The sequence below is a fragment of the Antechinus flavipes genome, chromosome 1, assembly GCF_016432865.1.
Source record: "Antechinus flavipes isolate AdamAnt ecotype Samford, QLD, Australia chromosome 1, AdamAnt_v2, whole genome shotgun sequence".
Taxonomy (NCBI): Eukaryota; Metazoa; Chordata; class Mammalia; order Dasyuromorphia; family Dasyuridae; genus Antechinus; species Antechinus flavipes.
This window is the reverse complement of record NC_067398.1, coordinates 462,881,750-462,901,255: the sequence shown is the minus strand read 5'-3', so window position 1 is coordinate 462,901,255 and position 19,506 is coordinate 462,881,750. Positions and strand designations below refer to the sequence as shown.

General features: G+C 36.5%; 1 protein-coding gene and 1 long non-coding RNA gene across 2 annotated transcripts in view; one reads left to right on the top strand and one right to left on the bottom strand.

Annotated features, from left to right (window-relative positions):
• Positions 1 to 11,592: 11,592 nt before the first annotated feature.
• LOC127543832 (uncharacterized) lies at positions 11,593 to 13,705 on the bottom strand. The gene is made up of 2 exons (XR_007949316.1): positions 13,580 to 13,705; positions 11,593 to 11,744 (listed from the first exon to the last, which is right to left on the bottom strand). It is a non-coding gene; the product is annotated as an uncharacterized LOC127543832 (long non-coding RNA).
• A 284-nt stretch (positions 13,706 to 13,989) lies between these two features.
• The window catches only part of RAB2A (RAB2A, member RAS oncogene family), a 93,575-nt gene continuing 88,058 nt past the window's right edge, over positions 13,990 to 19,506 (top strand). The window contains exon 1 of the mRNA XM_051970150.1: positions 13,990 to 14,239. Coding sequence (XP_051826110.1) covers positions 14,194 to 14,239 — 46 coding nt within the window. The 5' untranslated portion in view covers positions 13,990 to 14,193. The remainder of the gene's footprint in view (positions 14,240 to 19,506) is intronic.

Genomic DNA, 19,506 nt, shown 5'->3' with positions numbered 1-19,506 from the left:
AGAATTGGATTCAGAAGGTATAAATAACCCGGGAAGAAAAACAAAGACAGAGAAACAACTCTTAAGGAGGAATCAGCCATTCCCACCAACTGCAACCCAAAGGAAATACCTAATATTAAGACATGCTCAGGGTGAAATGGAAAGTAGCATATATCAGGTAAGTCAGACTATTACTGTCACCACCTTTCAGCATTTCCACCAACACTCTGATGGAGACAAACCAGGATCCTAAATTCTAGAGCCTAAGGAATAATTCAGTGTCCTCAGCCACATCCTGACAAACAACCTGTGTGAAGAATTCCCCTGGCAAACTGCTCTAGCAGTCCTACCTGCCATATCAACAACTCAGAAAAGAAAATCTTTTCCACCAAAGTCTTCAGTACTATTAAATAGGCAAAACCAAAGCAAAATACCACCCAATTCATATCCCCCCTCCCATCCCTGCCAATGGAAATTACATCAAAAGTAGGTATTAACATCACCTTGCTGCTGTATCATAAGAACTATGGGACTTTTCTAATTTGCAACTGAAATCTTCCTTATGTGTCATTTCCTCCATTTCCTTCTTCAAAGCAGCCTTATTTTTAATTTGTATTATTAATACTTAGTAACAATCAACTTAAGCATTTGATAAGTCCTTAATTTATTTATTCATATCTCTCCCTTTGGAACCTTACCTCTACCCTTGGAACCACCCTGGGCTCTGAAAGGTGAGTTTTCATTTCATCTTTTCCATAACTAGAATTATATATTGCTTTTGGATGCCATATCTAAATTATGGCCCTTTCTTTTCAATTTTCTTTTATGTGTTAGTTTTCCCTAGTTAAAATGTAAGTTCCTTGAGGATAGGACTATTATTATCCTTTCTTCTATTGGTATCCTCAGTTTTTTGCCATAGAGCCAAATATATAGGAAGATCTTAAATGTTTTATTTTTTACGTATTTATTATAATTTTAACTTTTATTTTTTAACCATTTAGATATTTCATCCACTTTAAGATATGTAATTTCTTACTCAATGTAATTTTCTTGTTGCTTTTATACTTTGCCTCTTTATGGGCAAATTTACAAAGTAACACATACAAACACAACCTATTAAGACTGTTGATTTGTAGAAAATCTGACATTAGGAGAAACAGTGGTGCAAGTACAGTTATTTTCATAGCAACACTGTTATAATATACATGGTCACCTGCATGATTTTTTTTTTCTCATATCCTACACCAGGGGTCCTCAAACTGTGGCCTGCTGAGGATGTTTATGCAGCCCGCTGGGTTAAAGCAAAATCAGACCGGAAGTGACATTTGACCTAAATTCGCGTTAGCAACGCACACTTCTGACACTGGGCTGAGGCGGCAGAGACAAAGTGTGAGACGATATGAGGTGAGATGAGTTCCCAGGCCAAGGTGTATGGTGTGGGGAAGGGAGAGAGATGCAGAAGATAGAGCTCTGATGGCCCATGGCCTTAACAGAAACAGCAGCCACCACAACAGACAAGCGTGGGGGATGTACAGTGCATGCTACGCATGTCACAGCCGCTGCAGGGGGAATTCACTGTAGCAGGGGGAATTCACTGTAGCAGTGAAGGTCGGATGCGGGAGCTCGAAGAGCAGGAGAGAGAGTGTGGGAAACAGGCATCACAGCGCAGAGGCAGCTTGGAGGAAATTAGGCATTGCAGTCTATATGTCTCTGTGTGGACAAAGTTATTGCTGGTATATTGTTTTTGTAGCACTGCATATATACATATATATATGCATATATATATGTATTTTATTAATAGCAATTTGGAATCCCTAGAAAATAATGATGTCAAGAAAAAGAAAAATTGACTCGAAATGTAGGATATTCAAAGAACAGTGGACTTATGATTACTTTTTCATGCAATACAAGGAAAGAGCTGTAGGTCTGATATGCCAGAATATAGTGTCTGTGTTCAAAGAATATAATTTGCGTAGACACTATGAAACTCAACATAAAGATAAATATGATTTTTTGGTTGGAGAAGTGAGAAAAGATAAAATATTAAAACTGAAAAATACACTGACAACTCAGCAAAATACTTTTGTGAAGCAGAAGGAGCTAAATATTTCATCACTGTGAACAAGTTTTCAAGTTGCCAAGCTAATAGCACACACTGGCAGACCATTCTTGGAGGAAGAATTTGTTAAAGAATGACTTCTTTCTGTTGCCAAAGAGATGTGTCCAGAGAAGGTTGATTTATTTAGTATAGTGAGTCTTTCAGGATCTACAATTACATGGAGGATTGAAGAAATGGGAGACAATCTGCATCAGGATTTGCAAAACTCCATAAAAAAAATTTCATATTTTTCCTTGGCACCCGACGAAAGCAATGATGTTCATGATTCTGCACAATTTCTCATTTTTATTTGTGGGATGAATGATTATTTTGAAGTCATAGAAGAGCTTGCTGCACTGCAAAGCATCAAAGGAACAACTACAAGAGAGGATATCTATGAAAAGGTTTGCCAAACTATGAATGGTTTGGAGCTAGACTGAGCTAAACTAGCCAGCATGACAACTAATGGTGCTCCTAGCATGATGGGGTCTAAGAAAGGAGTAATTGCTCACATTAACTAAGAGATGGACAAACATAACCATTCTCATCCAATAGCCATACACTGCCTCATCCACCACAAAGAGCTGTATAGTAAATCACTGAAGTGGGACTCTGTTATGAAAATTGTGGTAACTTCATTAAAGCTAATGCACTAAATCACAGACAATTTCAGGAATTTCTGTCTGAGCTAAATGTTGAGTATGAAGATGTTCTATATCACACAGAAGTCCATTGGCTGAGTCAAGGGAGAGTTTTGAAACGTTTCTATGATTTACTTCCACAGATTACAACTTTTCTGCTTTTAAAAAACAAAGAAGTACCAGACATGAAGTAAAATTAGGCCTCCTCATCAAACTAGTGAAGGAGGAAAACTTCTGCCATCTCCCTACAACTCAAAATCTGTTAGCAGAAAAACCGCTGATTGCATTCCTAAACAAAACATGTGTTTGATTCACTGGAAAAATTGCAAAAGGAGTTCCAATTTAGATTTAAAGAGCTTCATCACCATGAATAGGACATACAGCTTTTCCATAACCCATTTTCTATTGACATTGAAAATATGAATACAATTTACCAAATGGAACTGGCTGAACTGCAGAATTATGACTCTCTGAAAGACGCATTCAAGTCAAGCAGCCTTCATAATTTCTATGTATCTCTCCCCTCTGTGACATATCCTCATTTCATGAACCATGCACTCAAAATGGCAACCATCTTTGGCATCACTTATGTCTGTGAACAGACTTTTTCTAGAATGAAACATTTGAAATCTCCAACCAGATCAAGACTAACGGATGCACATTTACATCACTTGTTAGGACTAGCAGTAACAAATATGGAACCAGACATTGACCATCTCATTAGCTAAAAGCAAGCCCATAGTTCCCATTGAAATACTGGTAAGTTTGTTGATTTAACTTAACTTCATTTTAAATATTGTATTTGTTCCCATTTTGTTTCTTTACTTCAAAATAAGATATATGCAGAGTGCATAGGAATTTGTTCATAGTTTTTGTTTTTACTATAGTCTGGCCCTCCAACCGTCTGAGGGACAATGAACTGGCCCCCTATTTAAAAAGTTTGAGGACCCCTGTCCTACACAATAACTGTTCTAAACCTCCTTTCTTCTCAAGCTAGACAACACTATCTCTGACGATCTTGCCATCTACATTTCTGAGGCCATCTACTGTGAATTCCTTCATTTTCCCCCTTCCATTTTTTAAAACTGTCTAAATCTTCATTCATTTGACATGAATTTATTAAACACTATGTGCATTAGCAGTGCACTTGGATGGAATACAAAAATTAAATAAAATAAACCTCCTGCTTATTTATAAAAATTTGTAGTTTACTAGGAGGAGAAGAGACAAATCCTAAAAACGATAATACACAATATTTCATGATAAAAGCTTTAGAGTTACAAAGCAACATGTATTGGGGATGAGAAGGAAAGTTGACTGGAACAGAAAAAGAAGGCTTCTTGAAAAAGTTAACATTTGAATTGGGTTTTAAAAGATATTTTGGAAATGTCAATCTTTGCCCCAATGTAAGAGGGTAGTAGATTACCCCTAACATTTTTTTCTTGTTGTATCCCACTTCCCTTAATTGCTTCTTTGAATGTCTTCACCTAAGCCGTGTAGCCTTTCCAACCTGCTCAACACAGAGAACTATTGTTATATGATTCTCCAGTGAATTCACTTTGGTCCTAGAACTCTGACACAGTTTTAAGGTAGTGGATCATAACTGTGATTTTTTTTGGAGGAAACAATCCACACATTCTATTGGTAAAATGTGATGGGGGCTCAATGAAGGTTCTCAGCATGTTGGGTAATATTTTGGGGGAGGGAGAATCTTTGGGAAAAAAGAGTATAGGATCAAAAATTTAGAACTGCATTGTAGATGAAGAAAAGTTGAGACTTAGACCAAATTAAACAAGCAGTCAATAATGGAGCCAGATTTTAACCTATGTGTGTTCTCTCCAAAACCACCACACATTCCATGACACCTTGCTATCTTCCCTATACCAATGAAATGGACAAGAGTTGTCAGAATAAGACTTGGATGGATAACAATTTGTATTATTAATGCAGGGATTATTCACATCAATAAGATAAAATTTTATCTTTATGATTCTACTCTATTGATCTGCATTGTTTATTACCTCGGATCTTGCCTCCATTATTTAATTTGTTAGCTATCTTCCCAGATTTCTATCATCTATAAATTTAATGAGCATCAATCTAGTCTGTCAGATGAATTAACAAATATAAAGCACTTTGCAAATCTTAAAACAGCAGAGAAATGCTAACTGCCATTATTAATAATTATCATGCCTTAATCTTTTACTTACAAGGAAGCATTGGAGACATTTGTGTAAGTAGTAATATTAAAAAAAAAAAAAACTTATTCAAAAGTTAGTTTGGTATAAAGGATGGATTAAGTTGAAGAGGAATTAAAGGTAAGATTACTGCATTCAAAATGAGTGGGGAAAAAAGCCTGTATTAGGCTACTTACTGGTTTTAAGAATAGAGAAGAAAAGATAAATTTAAGAAATATTATGGAATAAAAAGGAATTGGCTTGGCTATGAAAGGTAAAGAAGAAGGAAGACTCAAAGAAAATACCAAGATTTTATTTTTGTTTTTTCATCTGGAAAGCTATGCCAAAAAAAAAAAAAAATGCAGAAAAGGGAAGTCAAAAACAGTAAGATATTTACATGTGTAAAATTTGAAATTTCCATGAAAATGTTCTGCAGGTAGTTGGAGGTCTAAGCCTGAAACTCAGAAGCAAGTTTCTTTTGCAGTCATCTATCTAGAAGTAGATAGTTAAAGTCTTGTGAATGAATGAGATTGCCAAGAAAGAGAGTAGAATATGGAGAAAGAGAGTTAAGAACAGCTCTTGAGCAGCACTTCTCTCCCCACCATCCCCTACCCCATACTCTTTTTTTTTTTTTTTTAGATTGTCAGTTGTTTGTTTGTTTGTTTGTTTGTTTGTTTTTTTAAATAACTTTTTATTGATAGAATGCATGCCTGGGTAATTTTTTACAGCATTATCCCTTGCATTCACTTCTGTTCCAATTTTTCCCCTCCCTCCCTCCACCCCTTCCCCCAGATGGCAAGCAGTCCTTTACATGTTGAATGGGTTACAGTATATCCTAGATACAATATATGTGTGCAGAACCGAACAGTTTTCTTGTTGCACAGGGAGAATTGAATTCAGAAGATATAAATAACCCGGGAAGAAAAACTACACCATACTCTTGATGAGTCAGAGAGAAGATCAAGAACAAAGTTTTGAATAGTCCATTAGAAGGTGGTGGACTTCTGAAAGAACAGTTTCTGTAGACTGATGGATAGAAGTCCTGCAAAATGTTTGTGGGTGTTGGACAATGAAGAAGCCGTGGCAGTGGTTACAGAGAAATTTTTCTTTTTTTTTTTTTTTATTATGGCTTTTTATTGACAAAACATATGCATGGATAATTTTTCAACATTGACCCTGCAAAAACTTCTGTTCCAACTTTTCCCCTCCTTCCCTCCACTACCTCCCCTAGATGGCAGGTAGTCCCATACATGTTAAATATGTTAAAGTATATGTTAAATACAAATTTACAAATACAGTTGTCTTGCTGTAAGACAGCAATATTTTGAAAAATCAGATTTAGAAAGATGGTAAAAATAACCTGGGAAGAAAAACAAAAATGGAAACAAACAATAACAAAAAGAATATAAATGCTGTGTTGTGGTCCACACTCATTTCCTGGTGTTCTTTCACTGGGTGTAGCTGGTTCTGTTCACTACTGATCAATTGGAACTGATTTGGATCCTTACAGAGAAATTTTTCAAGAAATGAAGAGATTCAGAAGAAGAAAAACCCAAGAAAGATAGAAGAGTTGCTAGATGAAACTAAAAAATTAAGAGAAATAATTTTTTCAATAAAAGCTTAGGAAGCTCAGAACATATTTGTAAGTAAATGGGAAGGAACTGCTGGAAAGGGAGAGAGAATAGATAACTGTTACTACATGCTTCTGAAGAAGGTAATAGTAAATGGAATCAATGGCCAAAGATTATTAATCCTAATTAGATTTTCCTTCATATCTCTTCTTGTGATATAGTTGAAGGAGCAAGCAATCAATCAATAGCAGTACTTTGATAGCAATAAAGATACTTTGTGCCAAGCTTTGTGCTAAATGATGCAAATACAAAAAATAGGCAAAAACAGTCCTTGGCCCAAAAGAATTTACAGTCAAATGGGGGAGAAAACATGCCAAACAAATATATATGTAAGCTATACAAGATAAATAGGGAGTAAACAGAGGGAAGGCACTGAAATTAAGAGGTGTTGGAATAGGTTTCCTGTAGAAGATGGGATTTTATTTGAAAGTTCATGGATTCCAGAGAGGTTAATAGTTGGATCAGAGGAGGCAGAGGATTCTAGGCATGATAATTCTAGCTAGAGAATTCTAGTATTTTAAAAATAGTCAAAGAAAATGCCTAGATTAGAGAGATGGAGTATCTTATTCATGAAACAATTTGGAGGCCAATGTCACTGGACCAAAAACTATGTGTCCAGGAGGAAGGTGCAAAAAGACTGGAGAGGTAGAAGGGGAATAGGTTATAAAAGGTTTTGGATGCCAAACAGAACACTTTGCATTTGTATTTGCTTTGAGTAATGGGAAGCCACTGGAGTTTATTGAATGTATGGAGTGGGGAAAGGGGAAGTGAAAGATGAGTATAACATGATCAAATCTATACATTAGGAAAATCACTTTAGTCACTGAATGCTGAGCTAAGAGGATATTAGATGATTGTTAATGCTAAGAAGTTTTAAAGGATTAAGAACAGTTAAGGGAGCTTGTTTAACGTTTTCATTTTTCTTGGAGAAGCAGTCTAGTTCATATACTAGAACTTAGGGTGGGTTAAAGGCAAAAAAAGAAAATCTTTAACTTACTCATTGCTGATGTCTCAGAAAATTAGTGTGTAATAAGCTTCAAAATAATACATGATTTAAATATTAAAAAACATCATAAAATGAAGGAAACTGCAGTAAGATACTATGGCTAGAGGAAAAAATCAAAATTTATAAGAGATCATGAATAGTAAAATATTATCTCAATTAAAGTAAAAATTTTCAAAACCAATATGGCTAAAATGAAAATCTATTTGATGAGAAAAAAATCTTTGCTGAGATTTGCTGAGAAATTATCCCTGATATCAAAGTCTCATATCCAATATATGGAAACAATTGATACACATATGGTTGTTATTGTTTAGCCATTTTTTAATCATGTCTAACTCTTCATGACCACATTTGGGATTTTCTTGGCAAAGATAGTGAAATTGTTTGTCATTTCCTTTTCTGGTTTAGTTTACAGATGAGAAAACTGAGGCAAACAGGGTTAAGTGACTTGCCTAGTGTGCCGCAGCTAGTAAATATCTGAGATTCAATTTGAACTCAGGAAGATTAGTCTTTTTAACCCCAGGTCAGGCACTCTATCCACTGGGCCACTTAGCTGTTCTTACACATATATAAGCTATGACATTTTCTAATGGACAAATGGTTTGTAGATATGAAAAGATAGTTTTCAAAAGAAGAAAAAATTATCAGCAACCAAATGAAAGAATCTTCTAAATCACTAAAATGAGAAAAAATGCAAATTAAAACAATCCTGAAATTTTACTTCACACATTGCAAATTGGGAAATAGATCTAAATTATAGTAAACACAAACAAAGTCTAAAATGATAGGGAAGAAAAGACAGTTGCTGCTGCAAAAGTAAGATATACAGTGATATCTTTAGGATTCCACTAACTTTTAAAGGGAAGAAATAATTCAAAATTAATACATGGATCTTAAAATGTCAATTCACTAATACTTATAGTATAATATAGTATGTTTTTTAGACAGTAATGAAAAACAAAGTCTTTTTAAACTTAATTATTTTTCTCTTGATTTTTAATTTATCTAGAAGAATGACTTTGGTCTTTCCAACTTCCATCCAGTTTCTGATTTTTATAGTATAAACACTAAATAAAAGATATTTTATCGTATGGTGGTATGGGAGGGTTCTTAACAGGAGCTGGAATAAGGCAGAGATAAGAAAGTATCCCTCCCACACAATCCCTTCCAGGCTTATCAGTACCCATGATCCCCAGAAGCTGGCAGTTAGGGAAGATCATTAATCATAAGAAAACTGTAATAGTGCACCTGGTAGGAGGTAGAGCATATGGGCAATGAAGCTGTAGAATTGAGAATTGAACAGTATTTCAGCTGAAAAATTAGCATTTTTAGAAATTATAAGATGCAAAAGGTTTATTCAAAGAATGCAAAATGCAAAGTTTTCAATTCCACTCAAAACAAAAATTTAGTAATATTGGGTTCTACAAGAAAAAGCCTGAGTAAATTGTACAGTATTAGCTATAGATCACATAGACAATTTGGGATTAATCATAGAATTTAGAGTTGGAAGAAATCTAAGAGAGCATCTTGTCCAAACTCAGTTTTGCAGATGAAGAAACTGAGGCTCAAAGAGGTTGTGATTTGCTTAAGATAATCCAGGTAGTTAATGGCAAAGATAATATTTACAGAAATGCTTCAAATGCTTTTCTTTTATTAAATATTCATTCACCTTTTTTCCTGATGATTAGGTTTGCAAGGTATGTAATTTCACTTTCATCTTGAGCTTTTTTTGCTTTTCAGGATATTTTACTTTATTTCATTTTACAGTGTTCAGATGGGTGAGGAATATTCTTGTATTATTTACATTTCCTTTCTACTTGAAAAGAAATGATCACTTACAAAATTTATTCTTTTCATTAGAATTTTCAAATCTAACCATTATGTCTTGGAGTTTGAAGCAGTTTTTTTTTTTCCTTTTTTTGTTTGTTTTGTTTCTGGAGGTTATGTGTGAATTCTTTGGATTAGTAATTTTTTTTTTTCTGTATGCTTAAGTTTTCCCTACACTTCACTTGGAGATCAATAAGTTTTTATAGAAATTTTTAACATTATCCTTTTTTTTTGCTTCCTTTCTTTCAGGCTGTCCTTCACTTTTGTCTATTTGTATTCCTAATCTATTTTCTCTTTTGCTTACTTGGAGAAATTCGCCACCATATATTCAAATTTTTTCTAAGATGGACGTTATTTTTTCTGTACAGATCATTTCTACCATTTATCCCCTTCTAACTTTTTTCAGAAATTTGATTTCTTCTTTGAACCATCTTGGAAAAATCCCACTGCAGTTTCATGGTCCCTTTGATTTCATGAGTTTCTTTGTTTTGGCAGATGTTGATTCAATTTCCTTTGTCTCACAATACTTTTTTTTAAAAAGAAGTTTGTGATTTTCTGGTTGTTTTATTTGACTCCTTTTTAAAGATTTTTGGTGCTTTTAACTTTTTTACATTTTACTGTTGATCACTTTGAGACTTCTCCATCTTTGGTAGTGGATTTATCCCAAGGGCTAGATCTCAAAACTGTTTTATTCGTCTCTTTTTGATTGGCCTTGTTTCGGTTTCCTCTAATTAGCTCTTTGGTTGTATTCAATCAATATATGCACCTTTTTTGTTGGATTGGGAAAAAGGTTATTTGGGTGTTCCAGGCAGATGCTCTTAAACTCTGAGATTATCTAACCTGGGTGGAGGCAGAGAGATACTCCAGACAGGACATTTTAATTATTTTTTTTCCCCTTCCATGCATGACTGAGCAGAATTGAGGACTTGTATTGTTTATCACATGTTCATTACATGTATTTATTTTTGTTTATTACAACATGACTGGGAGGAGAGGGCAGGGAAGGGGGTAAATAGTATATCTTGGATTATTTGTGCTCAACTTTTAGTAGAACCTTTCTATCTCATATTGACCTGATCAGCCACAGTTGGACACACTGTATATTGAACTTGACGTGGTTATTTCAGCATGTAATATCAGGGAAATCCTTAAGTAAGTACCAAAGCATAGGATAATGAGTTTGTTTTATGACACTTTGGAGCATGGAAACTGATGGGGAAAAGGGTACTGAGTACTTTAAACTTTGGTATTCTTCACAATTAATTAATAAGGCTATTACTTTGTAGAGTTTCTTATTTTACTTCTCTATAGCAATGGCTGAAATTGTTTTGCTCCAGTAGAGTAGAGAAACTTTTTTTTTTTTGAGATAGTGAAAACTGAAGCAGATGTCTCTACATATAGTGGTCATGGGACCTTCACAAAATATTCAGTGAACCCAAGTCCTTTTGACTCTGTATCCAATGCTTTTCCTTTTATACCTTATTATCACTGTTGATTTCTGTGAAACACATGGGATGCAGTGGCATTAAAATTGATGAACACTGAAAGCAACAGTGACTTCTGAGTCCTACCCTGCAAACAAGAATAGACTAGGAACATAGTTTGGTAAAGGGCAAAAGAATGAAGAAGGGCATTAGGATTTTATTCTTTCCCTTTTTTTTTTTAATCTTTAAATTGGTTATATAATACTAGTTGAATCACAGACATAAATTTAAACAAGATTTCTTTTATACAGTAAAAAAAAGTCTCTTTTATATACGAGGTGCTTAATTAGTGTTTACCACTAATGTAAATGAAAATCAGATTGTACTCTCTAAGAGTGATACAGGGTGTAAAGTGTCTCTTGTTACAAAGTGAGCTGGAATAGCCAGGAAAGAAAAAAAAACCTGAAAAAATTTAAATTAGGAATTTTAAAGATTACATAAAATACTACTTTGAGATATTTAAATACTGTTATTCATGTTTTCAGTTTCACAAAATAATTTCTAAAAACAATACAAATATTCTTATTTCTGTATAGTGCAGAGAAGCAGTATGATGCAATTTGAATTAAAAGGCAATTCAAGAGGGCATATAGGTGGCACGGTGGATAGAGCACCAGCCCTGAAGTCAGGAGGACCTGAGTTCAAATCTGGTCTCAGACACACCACTTTCTAGCTGTGTAACCCTGAGAAAATCACTTAACCCCAACTGCCTCAGTTAAAAAAAAAAAAAAAAAAAAAAAGGCAATTCAATAAGGACCCTTCTTATTTATTTGCTTTCTGGGATAGTGGTTCCTTCTGCATTCTTTAAGAGTATCAATGACATGAACAGGGTGGTGTTTCGACTTTGTTGTGAATTGGTTTCACATGAAGCTTCACTCCATCCTCCAGAGTCATCAAAGTTCTGTAGCAAGATGAAAGTCAAGATGATTAGTTCTGGCTCCAGATGCACTGGATATCCTTGCCCTTTCTAAATTAAGGTCTTTCCCAGGCCTCAGTTTGTCTGAGGTTGACTTTCAATGCTATTTAATAAATTCAATGGCACCCTTTCAATGACTAAGCGCTAGATAAGAACGGAGTAAGAAATTGGCCTAATTTACCATCACAAAAATATCAATCTGGATGGAGATAGGTGGTATGCTCTCCTAATTTGTAACGACTGTTTGAATTAAATTTTAATATTTCAAAACATGATAATTTTGTGAGCAAAGTTGCAGAAACATTTTCATATTCCTAAAGCAATTTTAAATCTATGAGAATCTTAACTCAGTTTGACAAATATGTAAAAGCATCAGGAATAAAAATATAACAAACCAGTTTCTATCCTTACAGAATTTCTATTCAATTAGGAGATTACAATATGTGCTAATATAAGTAAACAGGAAGGAGAGATTATTTGAGCATCCCAGTGATGAGTAAAAGCTCAAATATAGGATGATACCAAACTTGGTCTTGAATAAAGCCAAAGAATCTAAGAAATGGAGTTACGAAGTGAATTCATTTTAAGTACGAAGGGCAATCTACAAGAAAGTATGCCTAGATTCAGTTGGAGAACAGATATCGGGAATGAAGAGTACAGAAAAGGAAATGGAAAGGGATTTGGGATTTGGAAAGGGATAAGGGAACCAGATTGTGGAGGGTTTTAAATGGGCAGTCATATTTCATAATCTTTAGAGTGCTTTTGTAAAGTCAATTTGTGTATGACTAACATGGAAATATGTATAATATTATACCTGTATAATTAATATCAGATTGTTGTCTGGGGAATGTGGGAGGAATGGAGAGAAGGAGAAAAAATGGAAATCAAAATCTGATATAAAGAAATGTTGAAAAGTAAAAAAGAAAAAGAAAAAAGTCAATTTTACAAATTGGGCCAATTTCACAAGTCAATTAAAAAAATGGGATTGTGTGGGAACTGTGCCAGGGGAAAGAAGGCTATAAATGGGAGAGGTGAAATGAATAATACCTGGCAATTGACGAAATGTGGAAGGTAAGGGAATTGGCACAGTCAAGGATACTTCTAAGGTTAGAAACCTAGGTAGGTAACAGTGTGGATCAAGAAAAACATGAAAATTGGGGGGGGAGGAGGGGAGGGAGACGAGAAAAAGATTAGCATTTTGTGGCGTTTTAAGCTTTGCAAAGCACTTTACATATCTTAATTTCTTACCAGTCTGTACCCCAGACTCTAATTTTCCAGAAATCTTTTTTTCCTGGTAGAAGATCACGGCAGTCCCAGAATGCACATACTGGAAACATCCTCTACCTCTGTGGCCCTTCCCTCAGATTGTCTAGCTCCTCCCAGAACCTCTCATTTAAGAAAAGCAGCCAAGATATCTCGATTTCTTTCTTCTCTGGCTGCATCCCCAATCTGTACCTCTTTATTCGGACTCGGGGTTAGGTACATTCAAGCGATTCTTTCCACTTCCCCCTTTCAGCTTCGTTTTTAAATTGTCCTGTTTTTGAATGTAAGCTCCTTGAGGGCAATGGGTGTTTTTCTCTATGCTTGTACTTGAATATTTCCAGACTCGGCACTCAGGCCGGCATATAGTAACACATAGTCGACAAGCATTTACTGTATTATATTACTAACTAGCTGATTGAAAAGCGTAAAGTTTGTTCGAAATGCCTACAGGGACATCCGGATGAAGATAACCGGTCGGCAGTTAGTAAAGGGTGTTAGTGCTCAAGCGAGATTAAATGTATTTTTCCCCTACATTTTTCGAATGTTTTCCAAATTACCATTCTTTTCCACCAGCGCTCACTTGAAAATGTCTAAGAAATGTTTTCTGTTTCCCCCAGACACAGCGAGTGGCCTCCTCCCATGTCAGAGTGGGTTCCACCAGCGCACGCACGCTATGCGCGTGCGCGAAAGGCGCACCTCCAGCCCTCAGCCCCCGCCCCCTCAGCCCGCAGCTCTCCCCAGTCTAGGTTCGGCCGCACCCACGCCCGCGGCTTCGGAGCTCTGGCTCTCCTCTCCCTCAGTCGCTCCCTCCCTCACACTCGCTCGGCTCTGGGCCCCGCCTGCCGTGACAGGGGGCGGGGGGAATAGCTGAAGGGAGGGCGCTCCTCTTCAGTTCCTCCGGCAGCCGGCTCCACGGCTGCTCTTCCGGGTCGAGGTCGAAGAGGGGGCTGGGCTGGGCAGGGAGGTTCGTCTTGCTTCTGCCGGCGTCGTGTCTGCGATTCCCCGGTTCTCTAGGTCTGCGGGCTCCGCGCCGTCGCCACTGCCGGGCTCTCCCTTTTTAGACGGACTCGCCGGCGTCTGGTATCGTGAGCAAGGCCAGGGTGCGGAGCGGCAGCTCGGGGGAGGAGGCGGAGGAGGAGCCGTGTGCCGGGGGCACGGAGCGGCCGCGGCCATGGCGTACGCTTATCTCTTCAAGTACATCATCATCGGCGACACAGGTGAGTCGCCCGACTACGGGTAGGCAGGGAGAGGTGAGGGGGCGGGTGGGCCGTGGTCCCCGGAGACCCCGGCCGGGGGCCGAGCGCTATTGGCGGCGATATTTCCCTCCCCCGCCTCCTGCTTCTCCTCCGCCCTTTCCCCTCCTCCCGCCACGGCTCCATTTCCGCAGTGCTGGAGCCGGTGACGTGGGCACTGCGAGCGGCCGATGCGGCCAGGCCCGCCGGGCCTCAACCCAGCCCAGCCCAGCCCAGCTCCGGCCCCCTCTCGCCCCGAACCGGGCACCAGGTGCGGGGGGAGGCCGGAATGGCCACGTGTGTCCCCCGGAGGCAGCTACTGCTGAGAGTTGGGCTCGGCCTGGATCACCCAGAGCCTGGAGCAACCACCCCTCCCCCTTCTACCCCTCCTCCGGCCTAGAGGCAGGTAGAGGATCCGGGACCTGTGGGTTGGAGAAGGTCTGGAGCATGATGACAACCTGAGTATTTCCCCTAGTGAATCGTTTTCTGTGACTTTTAGTGATTTTTCAAAGACTGCTTCTGCCGAAGGTGTTGGGGCAGTCTCTCCAAAAAGGGAGTGGAATAATAGCCTTTTACTCATTTTGAGGCCACAATGGTTTTGATCTTAGAAGCTTGGATCCTGAAGACAGAGATTTCTAATAACTGGCAAGTTACTGCAAACAGTTGCTGCTACCAGTTGTAATTTTTTTTCTTATTTATTGTATGTCATTCATATTATTGTATAACAGGAATATTAGGATTTGGAAAATAACAGCATGTCTTAGATATTTTAAACCAGCCATAAATTTTTTTCAAAAGTTTTTACATCTCAGTTACATTAACTTGTAATATTGGAATAGTAGGATTTGAGAAACATCTTAGCTATTTAAGCCAGTCCAGTTCTCTTTCTGCGACTCAATAAAATTTCAATGGCTCCCCCTCACCTCCAGAATCAAACAGAAAATTCTGCCTGTGGTGTTCAGAACCCGTCATAACCTGGTGGATCACCTATCTTTCTGGTTTTCTTACCCTACTATTGCCCTCCTTCCCTTCTAGAAAAAAAAAAACCTTCTAGGGAAAAAAAAAAGGTCTAGTGACATTGGCCTCCTTGCTGTTTCTTGAATTAGATATTCCATCTTCCTAATTGGCATTTTCACTGGCTGTCTCTTGATTTGTATTTTCTCCCTTATCTTTGTCTCTTGGCTTAAGTTACATCTAAAATCTCATTTTTTACAGAAAGACTTTCCCAGTCCTTCTTAATGCCTCTGTTAAATCCTCAGTTCAGCCTGTATAAGTTTTGTTTGTGCATAGTTTGCATGCTGCCTTTCCCCTTACACTGAGCTCCTCAAGAACAGAGACAAGTTGTTTTGTTTTTGTTTGCTTTTTTATGTGTATACCTAATATCTGATATATAGGTGCTTAATATGTTTATTGATTTAAGTCCATAGTTATTCTTACTGTGCTATGAGGAAAAAGTTCCTGTCCTTAAGGAACTTAGGTTTTCTTGGAAGTGATCTTAAAATATGTCCCAGGATTGGTTAAATTTATTGTATCTGAAATTGTGAAATCAGTTTACTTAATACTTTTTGTTTTATATTGCTTTGAATCTAATAATAAAAACAGCCTTGTTCAGGTGTTACTTAACTTGGTGTCACAACTTCAACTATTAATATAATATGATTTCAGTAGTGACTTGTTGCACAACTTTGGACATATTCTTGCAATTGCCCCTGGTGGTTGCCCTGATGATATGGCAGTACTTTTTAATAAATTCACAAATCACTTAATTGAATAATAAGAAGCACTAAAACTAGTATAATTTTCAAGTTTTTAAGTGGTATGGGAAAGTAGTTGTTTTCAAGATAGTATGCTAGATAATTCAGTTTCCTGGGCTTTTTATTTGGCAACACCTGATTTGTCCTGGCACACTTGAGGATGGGAGGGGCTTAGGCAGTCGATCAAAAATAGTCTTGAATAATTTTGAAAATAACATTTTAGATAACGCCAAGTAGTGAAGAAAATAAGAGAATAAAAATAAAGTAAGATTACTACATAGCTGCCTTTGGATAGAGGGACCTATCATTAGATGTTGTGGGTTGAACTTATTGAAAGCAGCCCCCAAGCACCCTGTCTATTTCCACCAAAAGCTTTTAAGTCATTTAGCTGTTGGTGAGATTTTCATAAATAACACATCTAATTTTTCTCAACTCTTAATCAATAAAGACTAATGCTGTTACCTTTAGGACAAATTTAAACTCAATATGTCTTTTAAAGCCCTTCACAACTCTGGCCTTTTGACCATTGTGCATTATTCCCTTTCTTGCACCCTGAAATTCAGCCAGGATTCTGCAGTCTTATTTTGCTTGAGGCCTTCATATAGGCTGTGCCTCATTCCTGGAATGAACTCTCTTCTTTACCTTAACCTCTTAGAATGTCTTGGTTTTTTCAAACTTCTGCTCAGTGTTACCTTCTACAGGAGAAGGTTTCTTACTTCCTCTTTTCCCTACCATCACTTTGTGTGTATACCATGGAATGATGGTAGAAACATTTTACCTCTGATATACTTTTTTTTTTTAAATATATTTTCTTAGATCTTAAAGTCATTTAACCTCCCAGTTCCTTAGGTAACTGTAAATTGCAAAAATGTTAAGACTGATCAAGAGTTTTCTCATCTGTAAATTCCCTATACCAATGAAATCAAAAGGTCTAGCCCCTTACATGTGTAAGGAATGCTACCTTCTTTGATAGAATATAAACTCCTAGAGGGTAAACAGCATTTTATTTTAACCTTTCTATTTTTCAGAGCCTAATGATGTCCGCTGCATGGTAGACACTCAATACTATTGATTATTTATGCCCAGACTACTGCTGAGCAAGCATTTAATGCTAAATATATGCCAGGCATTGTCCTAAGTGTTGGTACACAGAGGCTTTAACATTGAGATTCCCACTTAAACTTGTTCTTCATACTCCTATATCACTTAGTTTGCACTAGTCATGATATTTGATGAGAATAGATTTAGAGCTTGAAGGGACCTTATGCATCTAATACAAATCTTTCTTTTTACTGATGAGAAACAGGCCCAGAGTCAAGTGACTTGCCCAAAATCACATAAGGACTAAGCACATATGTGTCAAGCACTCTTAAGTTGCCAAGAATACAGCTCTTGCCCTTTGTAGAGAGAGGGGTAGAATGCCCTGAGAAATGACTAAAAAAAATGAGGCATGGTTAAAGCCACTGTGTTCCACTTAAATGAAGATTCTGGAAGAATCATACAATTAAGGATTGCTGCAGGGTCAGAAGATACTTCTAATGTTAGGATTTCTGGGCTGAAGGGAGGTTTCTGGATGAAGAACCTTGATGGTAATAAAGAAAGTCCTGGGTAAAGAGTCTAAAAAGGAATTCTTCCTCCACATATTGCTTTGTGTTTAAACATTTGTGAAGGTGTTTTTCTCCTTTTCTTGTGTATGATAAACTACTTAATAAAGGGACTGTTTCATACCGCTTTATACTCCATTCAATGTGTAGCACAGTGCTGCTTACACAGATGCTCAACAAATTATAGGAGCAGGGAATACAGCTACATATGGTAGCAATCTGAAAAGAGGAGATAGATCCCAAGTTTCAAAGAAGCTGAACTTTCCATTATATACCAGTTCTTTGAAATACTGTTCAGAAGACAAGACATTGTAGAAAAGTCCCAGTTCTACTTCTGACTTTGATGGTATTCAGTTTTCTTACCCATGAAGTGTATTTCTTCTGCCCTTTTTTTTTTTCTTTATAAGAGTGAGTTTAAATTTTAAAATGTAAGACTACTATTCATAAGCATCATATAATTATTTTATTGACCTTCTTTCAGAAGTTAAAATAATCTAGAGTATCCTAAGTAATTTTTAAGCAAGATAGTTGATTAGATATTGGAATTGATATTATCTATCCTAAATAGTTTATAATTATGAAATATTCTGAAACTATTTTAACAATGCAGCAAGTTTTGGCTATCATTTCTCCTGAAAAACATTTTAGGAAAACTCAAGTGGATAGGGTTAAATCTCACTTGGACAAGTCACTTAATTTCTTAATGTGCCTCTGGCAAAGTAATTGGAGCTATCAAAACAAGAATTCCTGTCACCAACTAAATAACTAGCATGAATTCAGACTTGAAATTTTTAACCTCTGAAACTTAGGCTCTCAGGTCTAGAAAAATAGAAAATTTTGTGGAAACATAGAATTGTCCTTCTTGACTAGAAGAAGGGAAATCTTATTTGTTTTTTGAATACATTTTTATTGATGTCTTTAAAAACATCACTTTTATATATTGGTCTACCTGCCATCTGGGGGAGGGGGAGAGAGGGAAAGAGGGGGAAAATTGGAACAAAAGGTTTTGCAATTGTCAACGCTGAAAAATTACCCATGCATGTATCTTGTAAATAAAAACCTATAATAAAAAAGTTACATATAAAATAATATAAAAACATCAGGTTTTTCACTTCCTCCTTCTTCCCTCCTACTAAAGGCCATCCCATAAAACAAATAGAATTTAAGACAAAAAAGGGGAAAATTAGTATAACTAATCAATACAATGAATAACTTTGAAAATATGCAGTAAACACACACACACATACACACACACAAATTTCCCACATTGAAAGGGCGTGAGGTTAGGAGAATTATCTAATTTTTTTCTTTTAAGCCATATTTTTTATAACTTTGCAACATTCACTTGATTTTTATGGTGTGTGTTCTTCACATTGTTATATATAGTCTTTGTATCTTGTTTTCTTGAATGCTTAATGAATTCTCTCTGTGTCAGTTATGAATCTTTCCATATTTCTCTGGTCATCAGTAATGATTTCTTATAGCATAACAATATTCCATTATATTCATATACCACATTTTGTTTTAACTATTATACCGGGGGTTTTTTGTTTTTGTTTTTTGCTGGGTTTTTGGGTAATTTTCAGGGTTTAGGCTTATGTTTATTTGTATTTCTCTTCTTGGTGATTTAGAATATTCTTTCACATGTTTTTAATTTTGTAGTTCTTTTGAGAATTGTTCATATACTTTCAGTACTTATCTCTTGGGAATGGTGTTTTTTCTCATATCACATTCTTAAGGAAATTGGGGGAATCTATTATATTCTTGACTATTAATTGATCTTAAGCTTTTGTTTTCTAGCATTTTTGTTTCATTGAGCAAAAACTGAAAGTAATTCTTCCTGCCTAGTCTTTTATGATTATAATACATTTTAAGATTTTAGCAGAAAGACTAG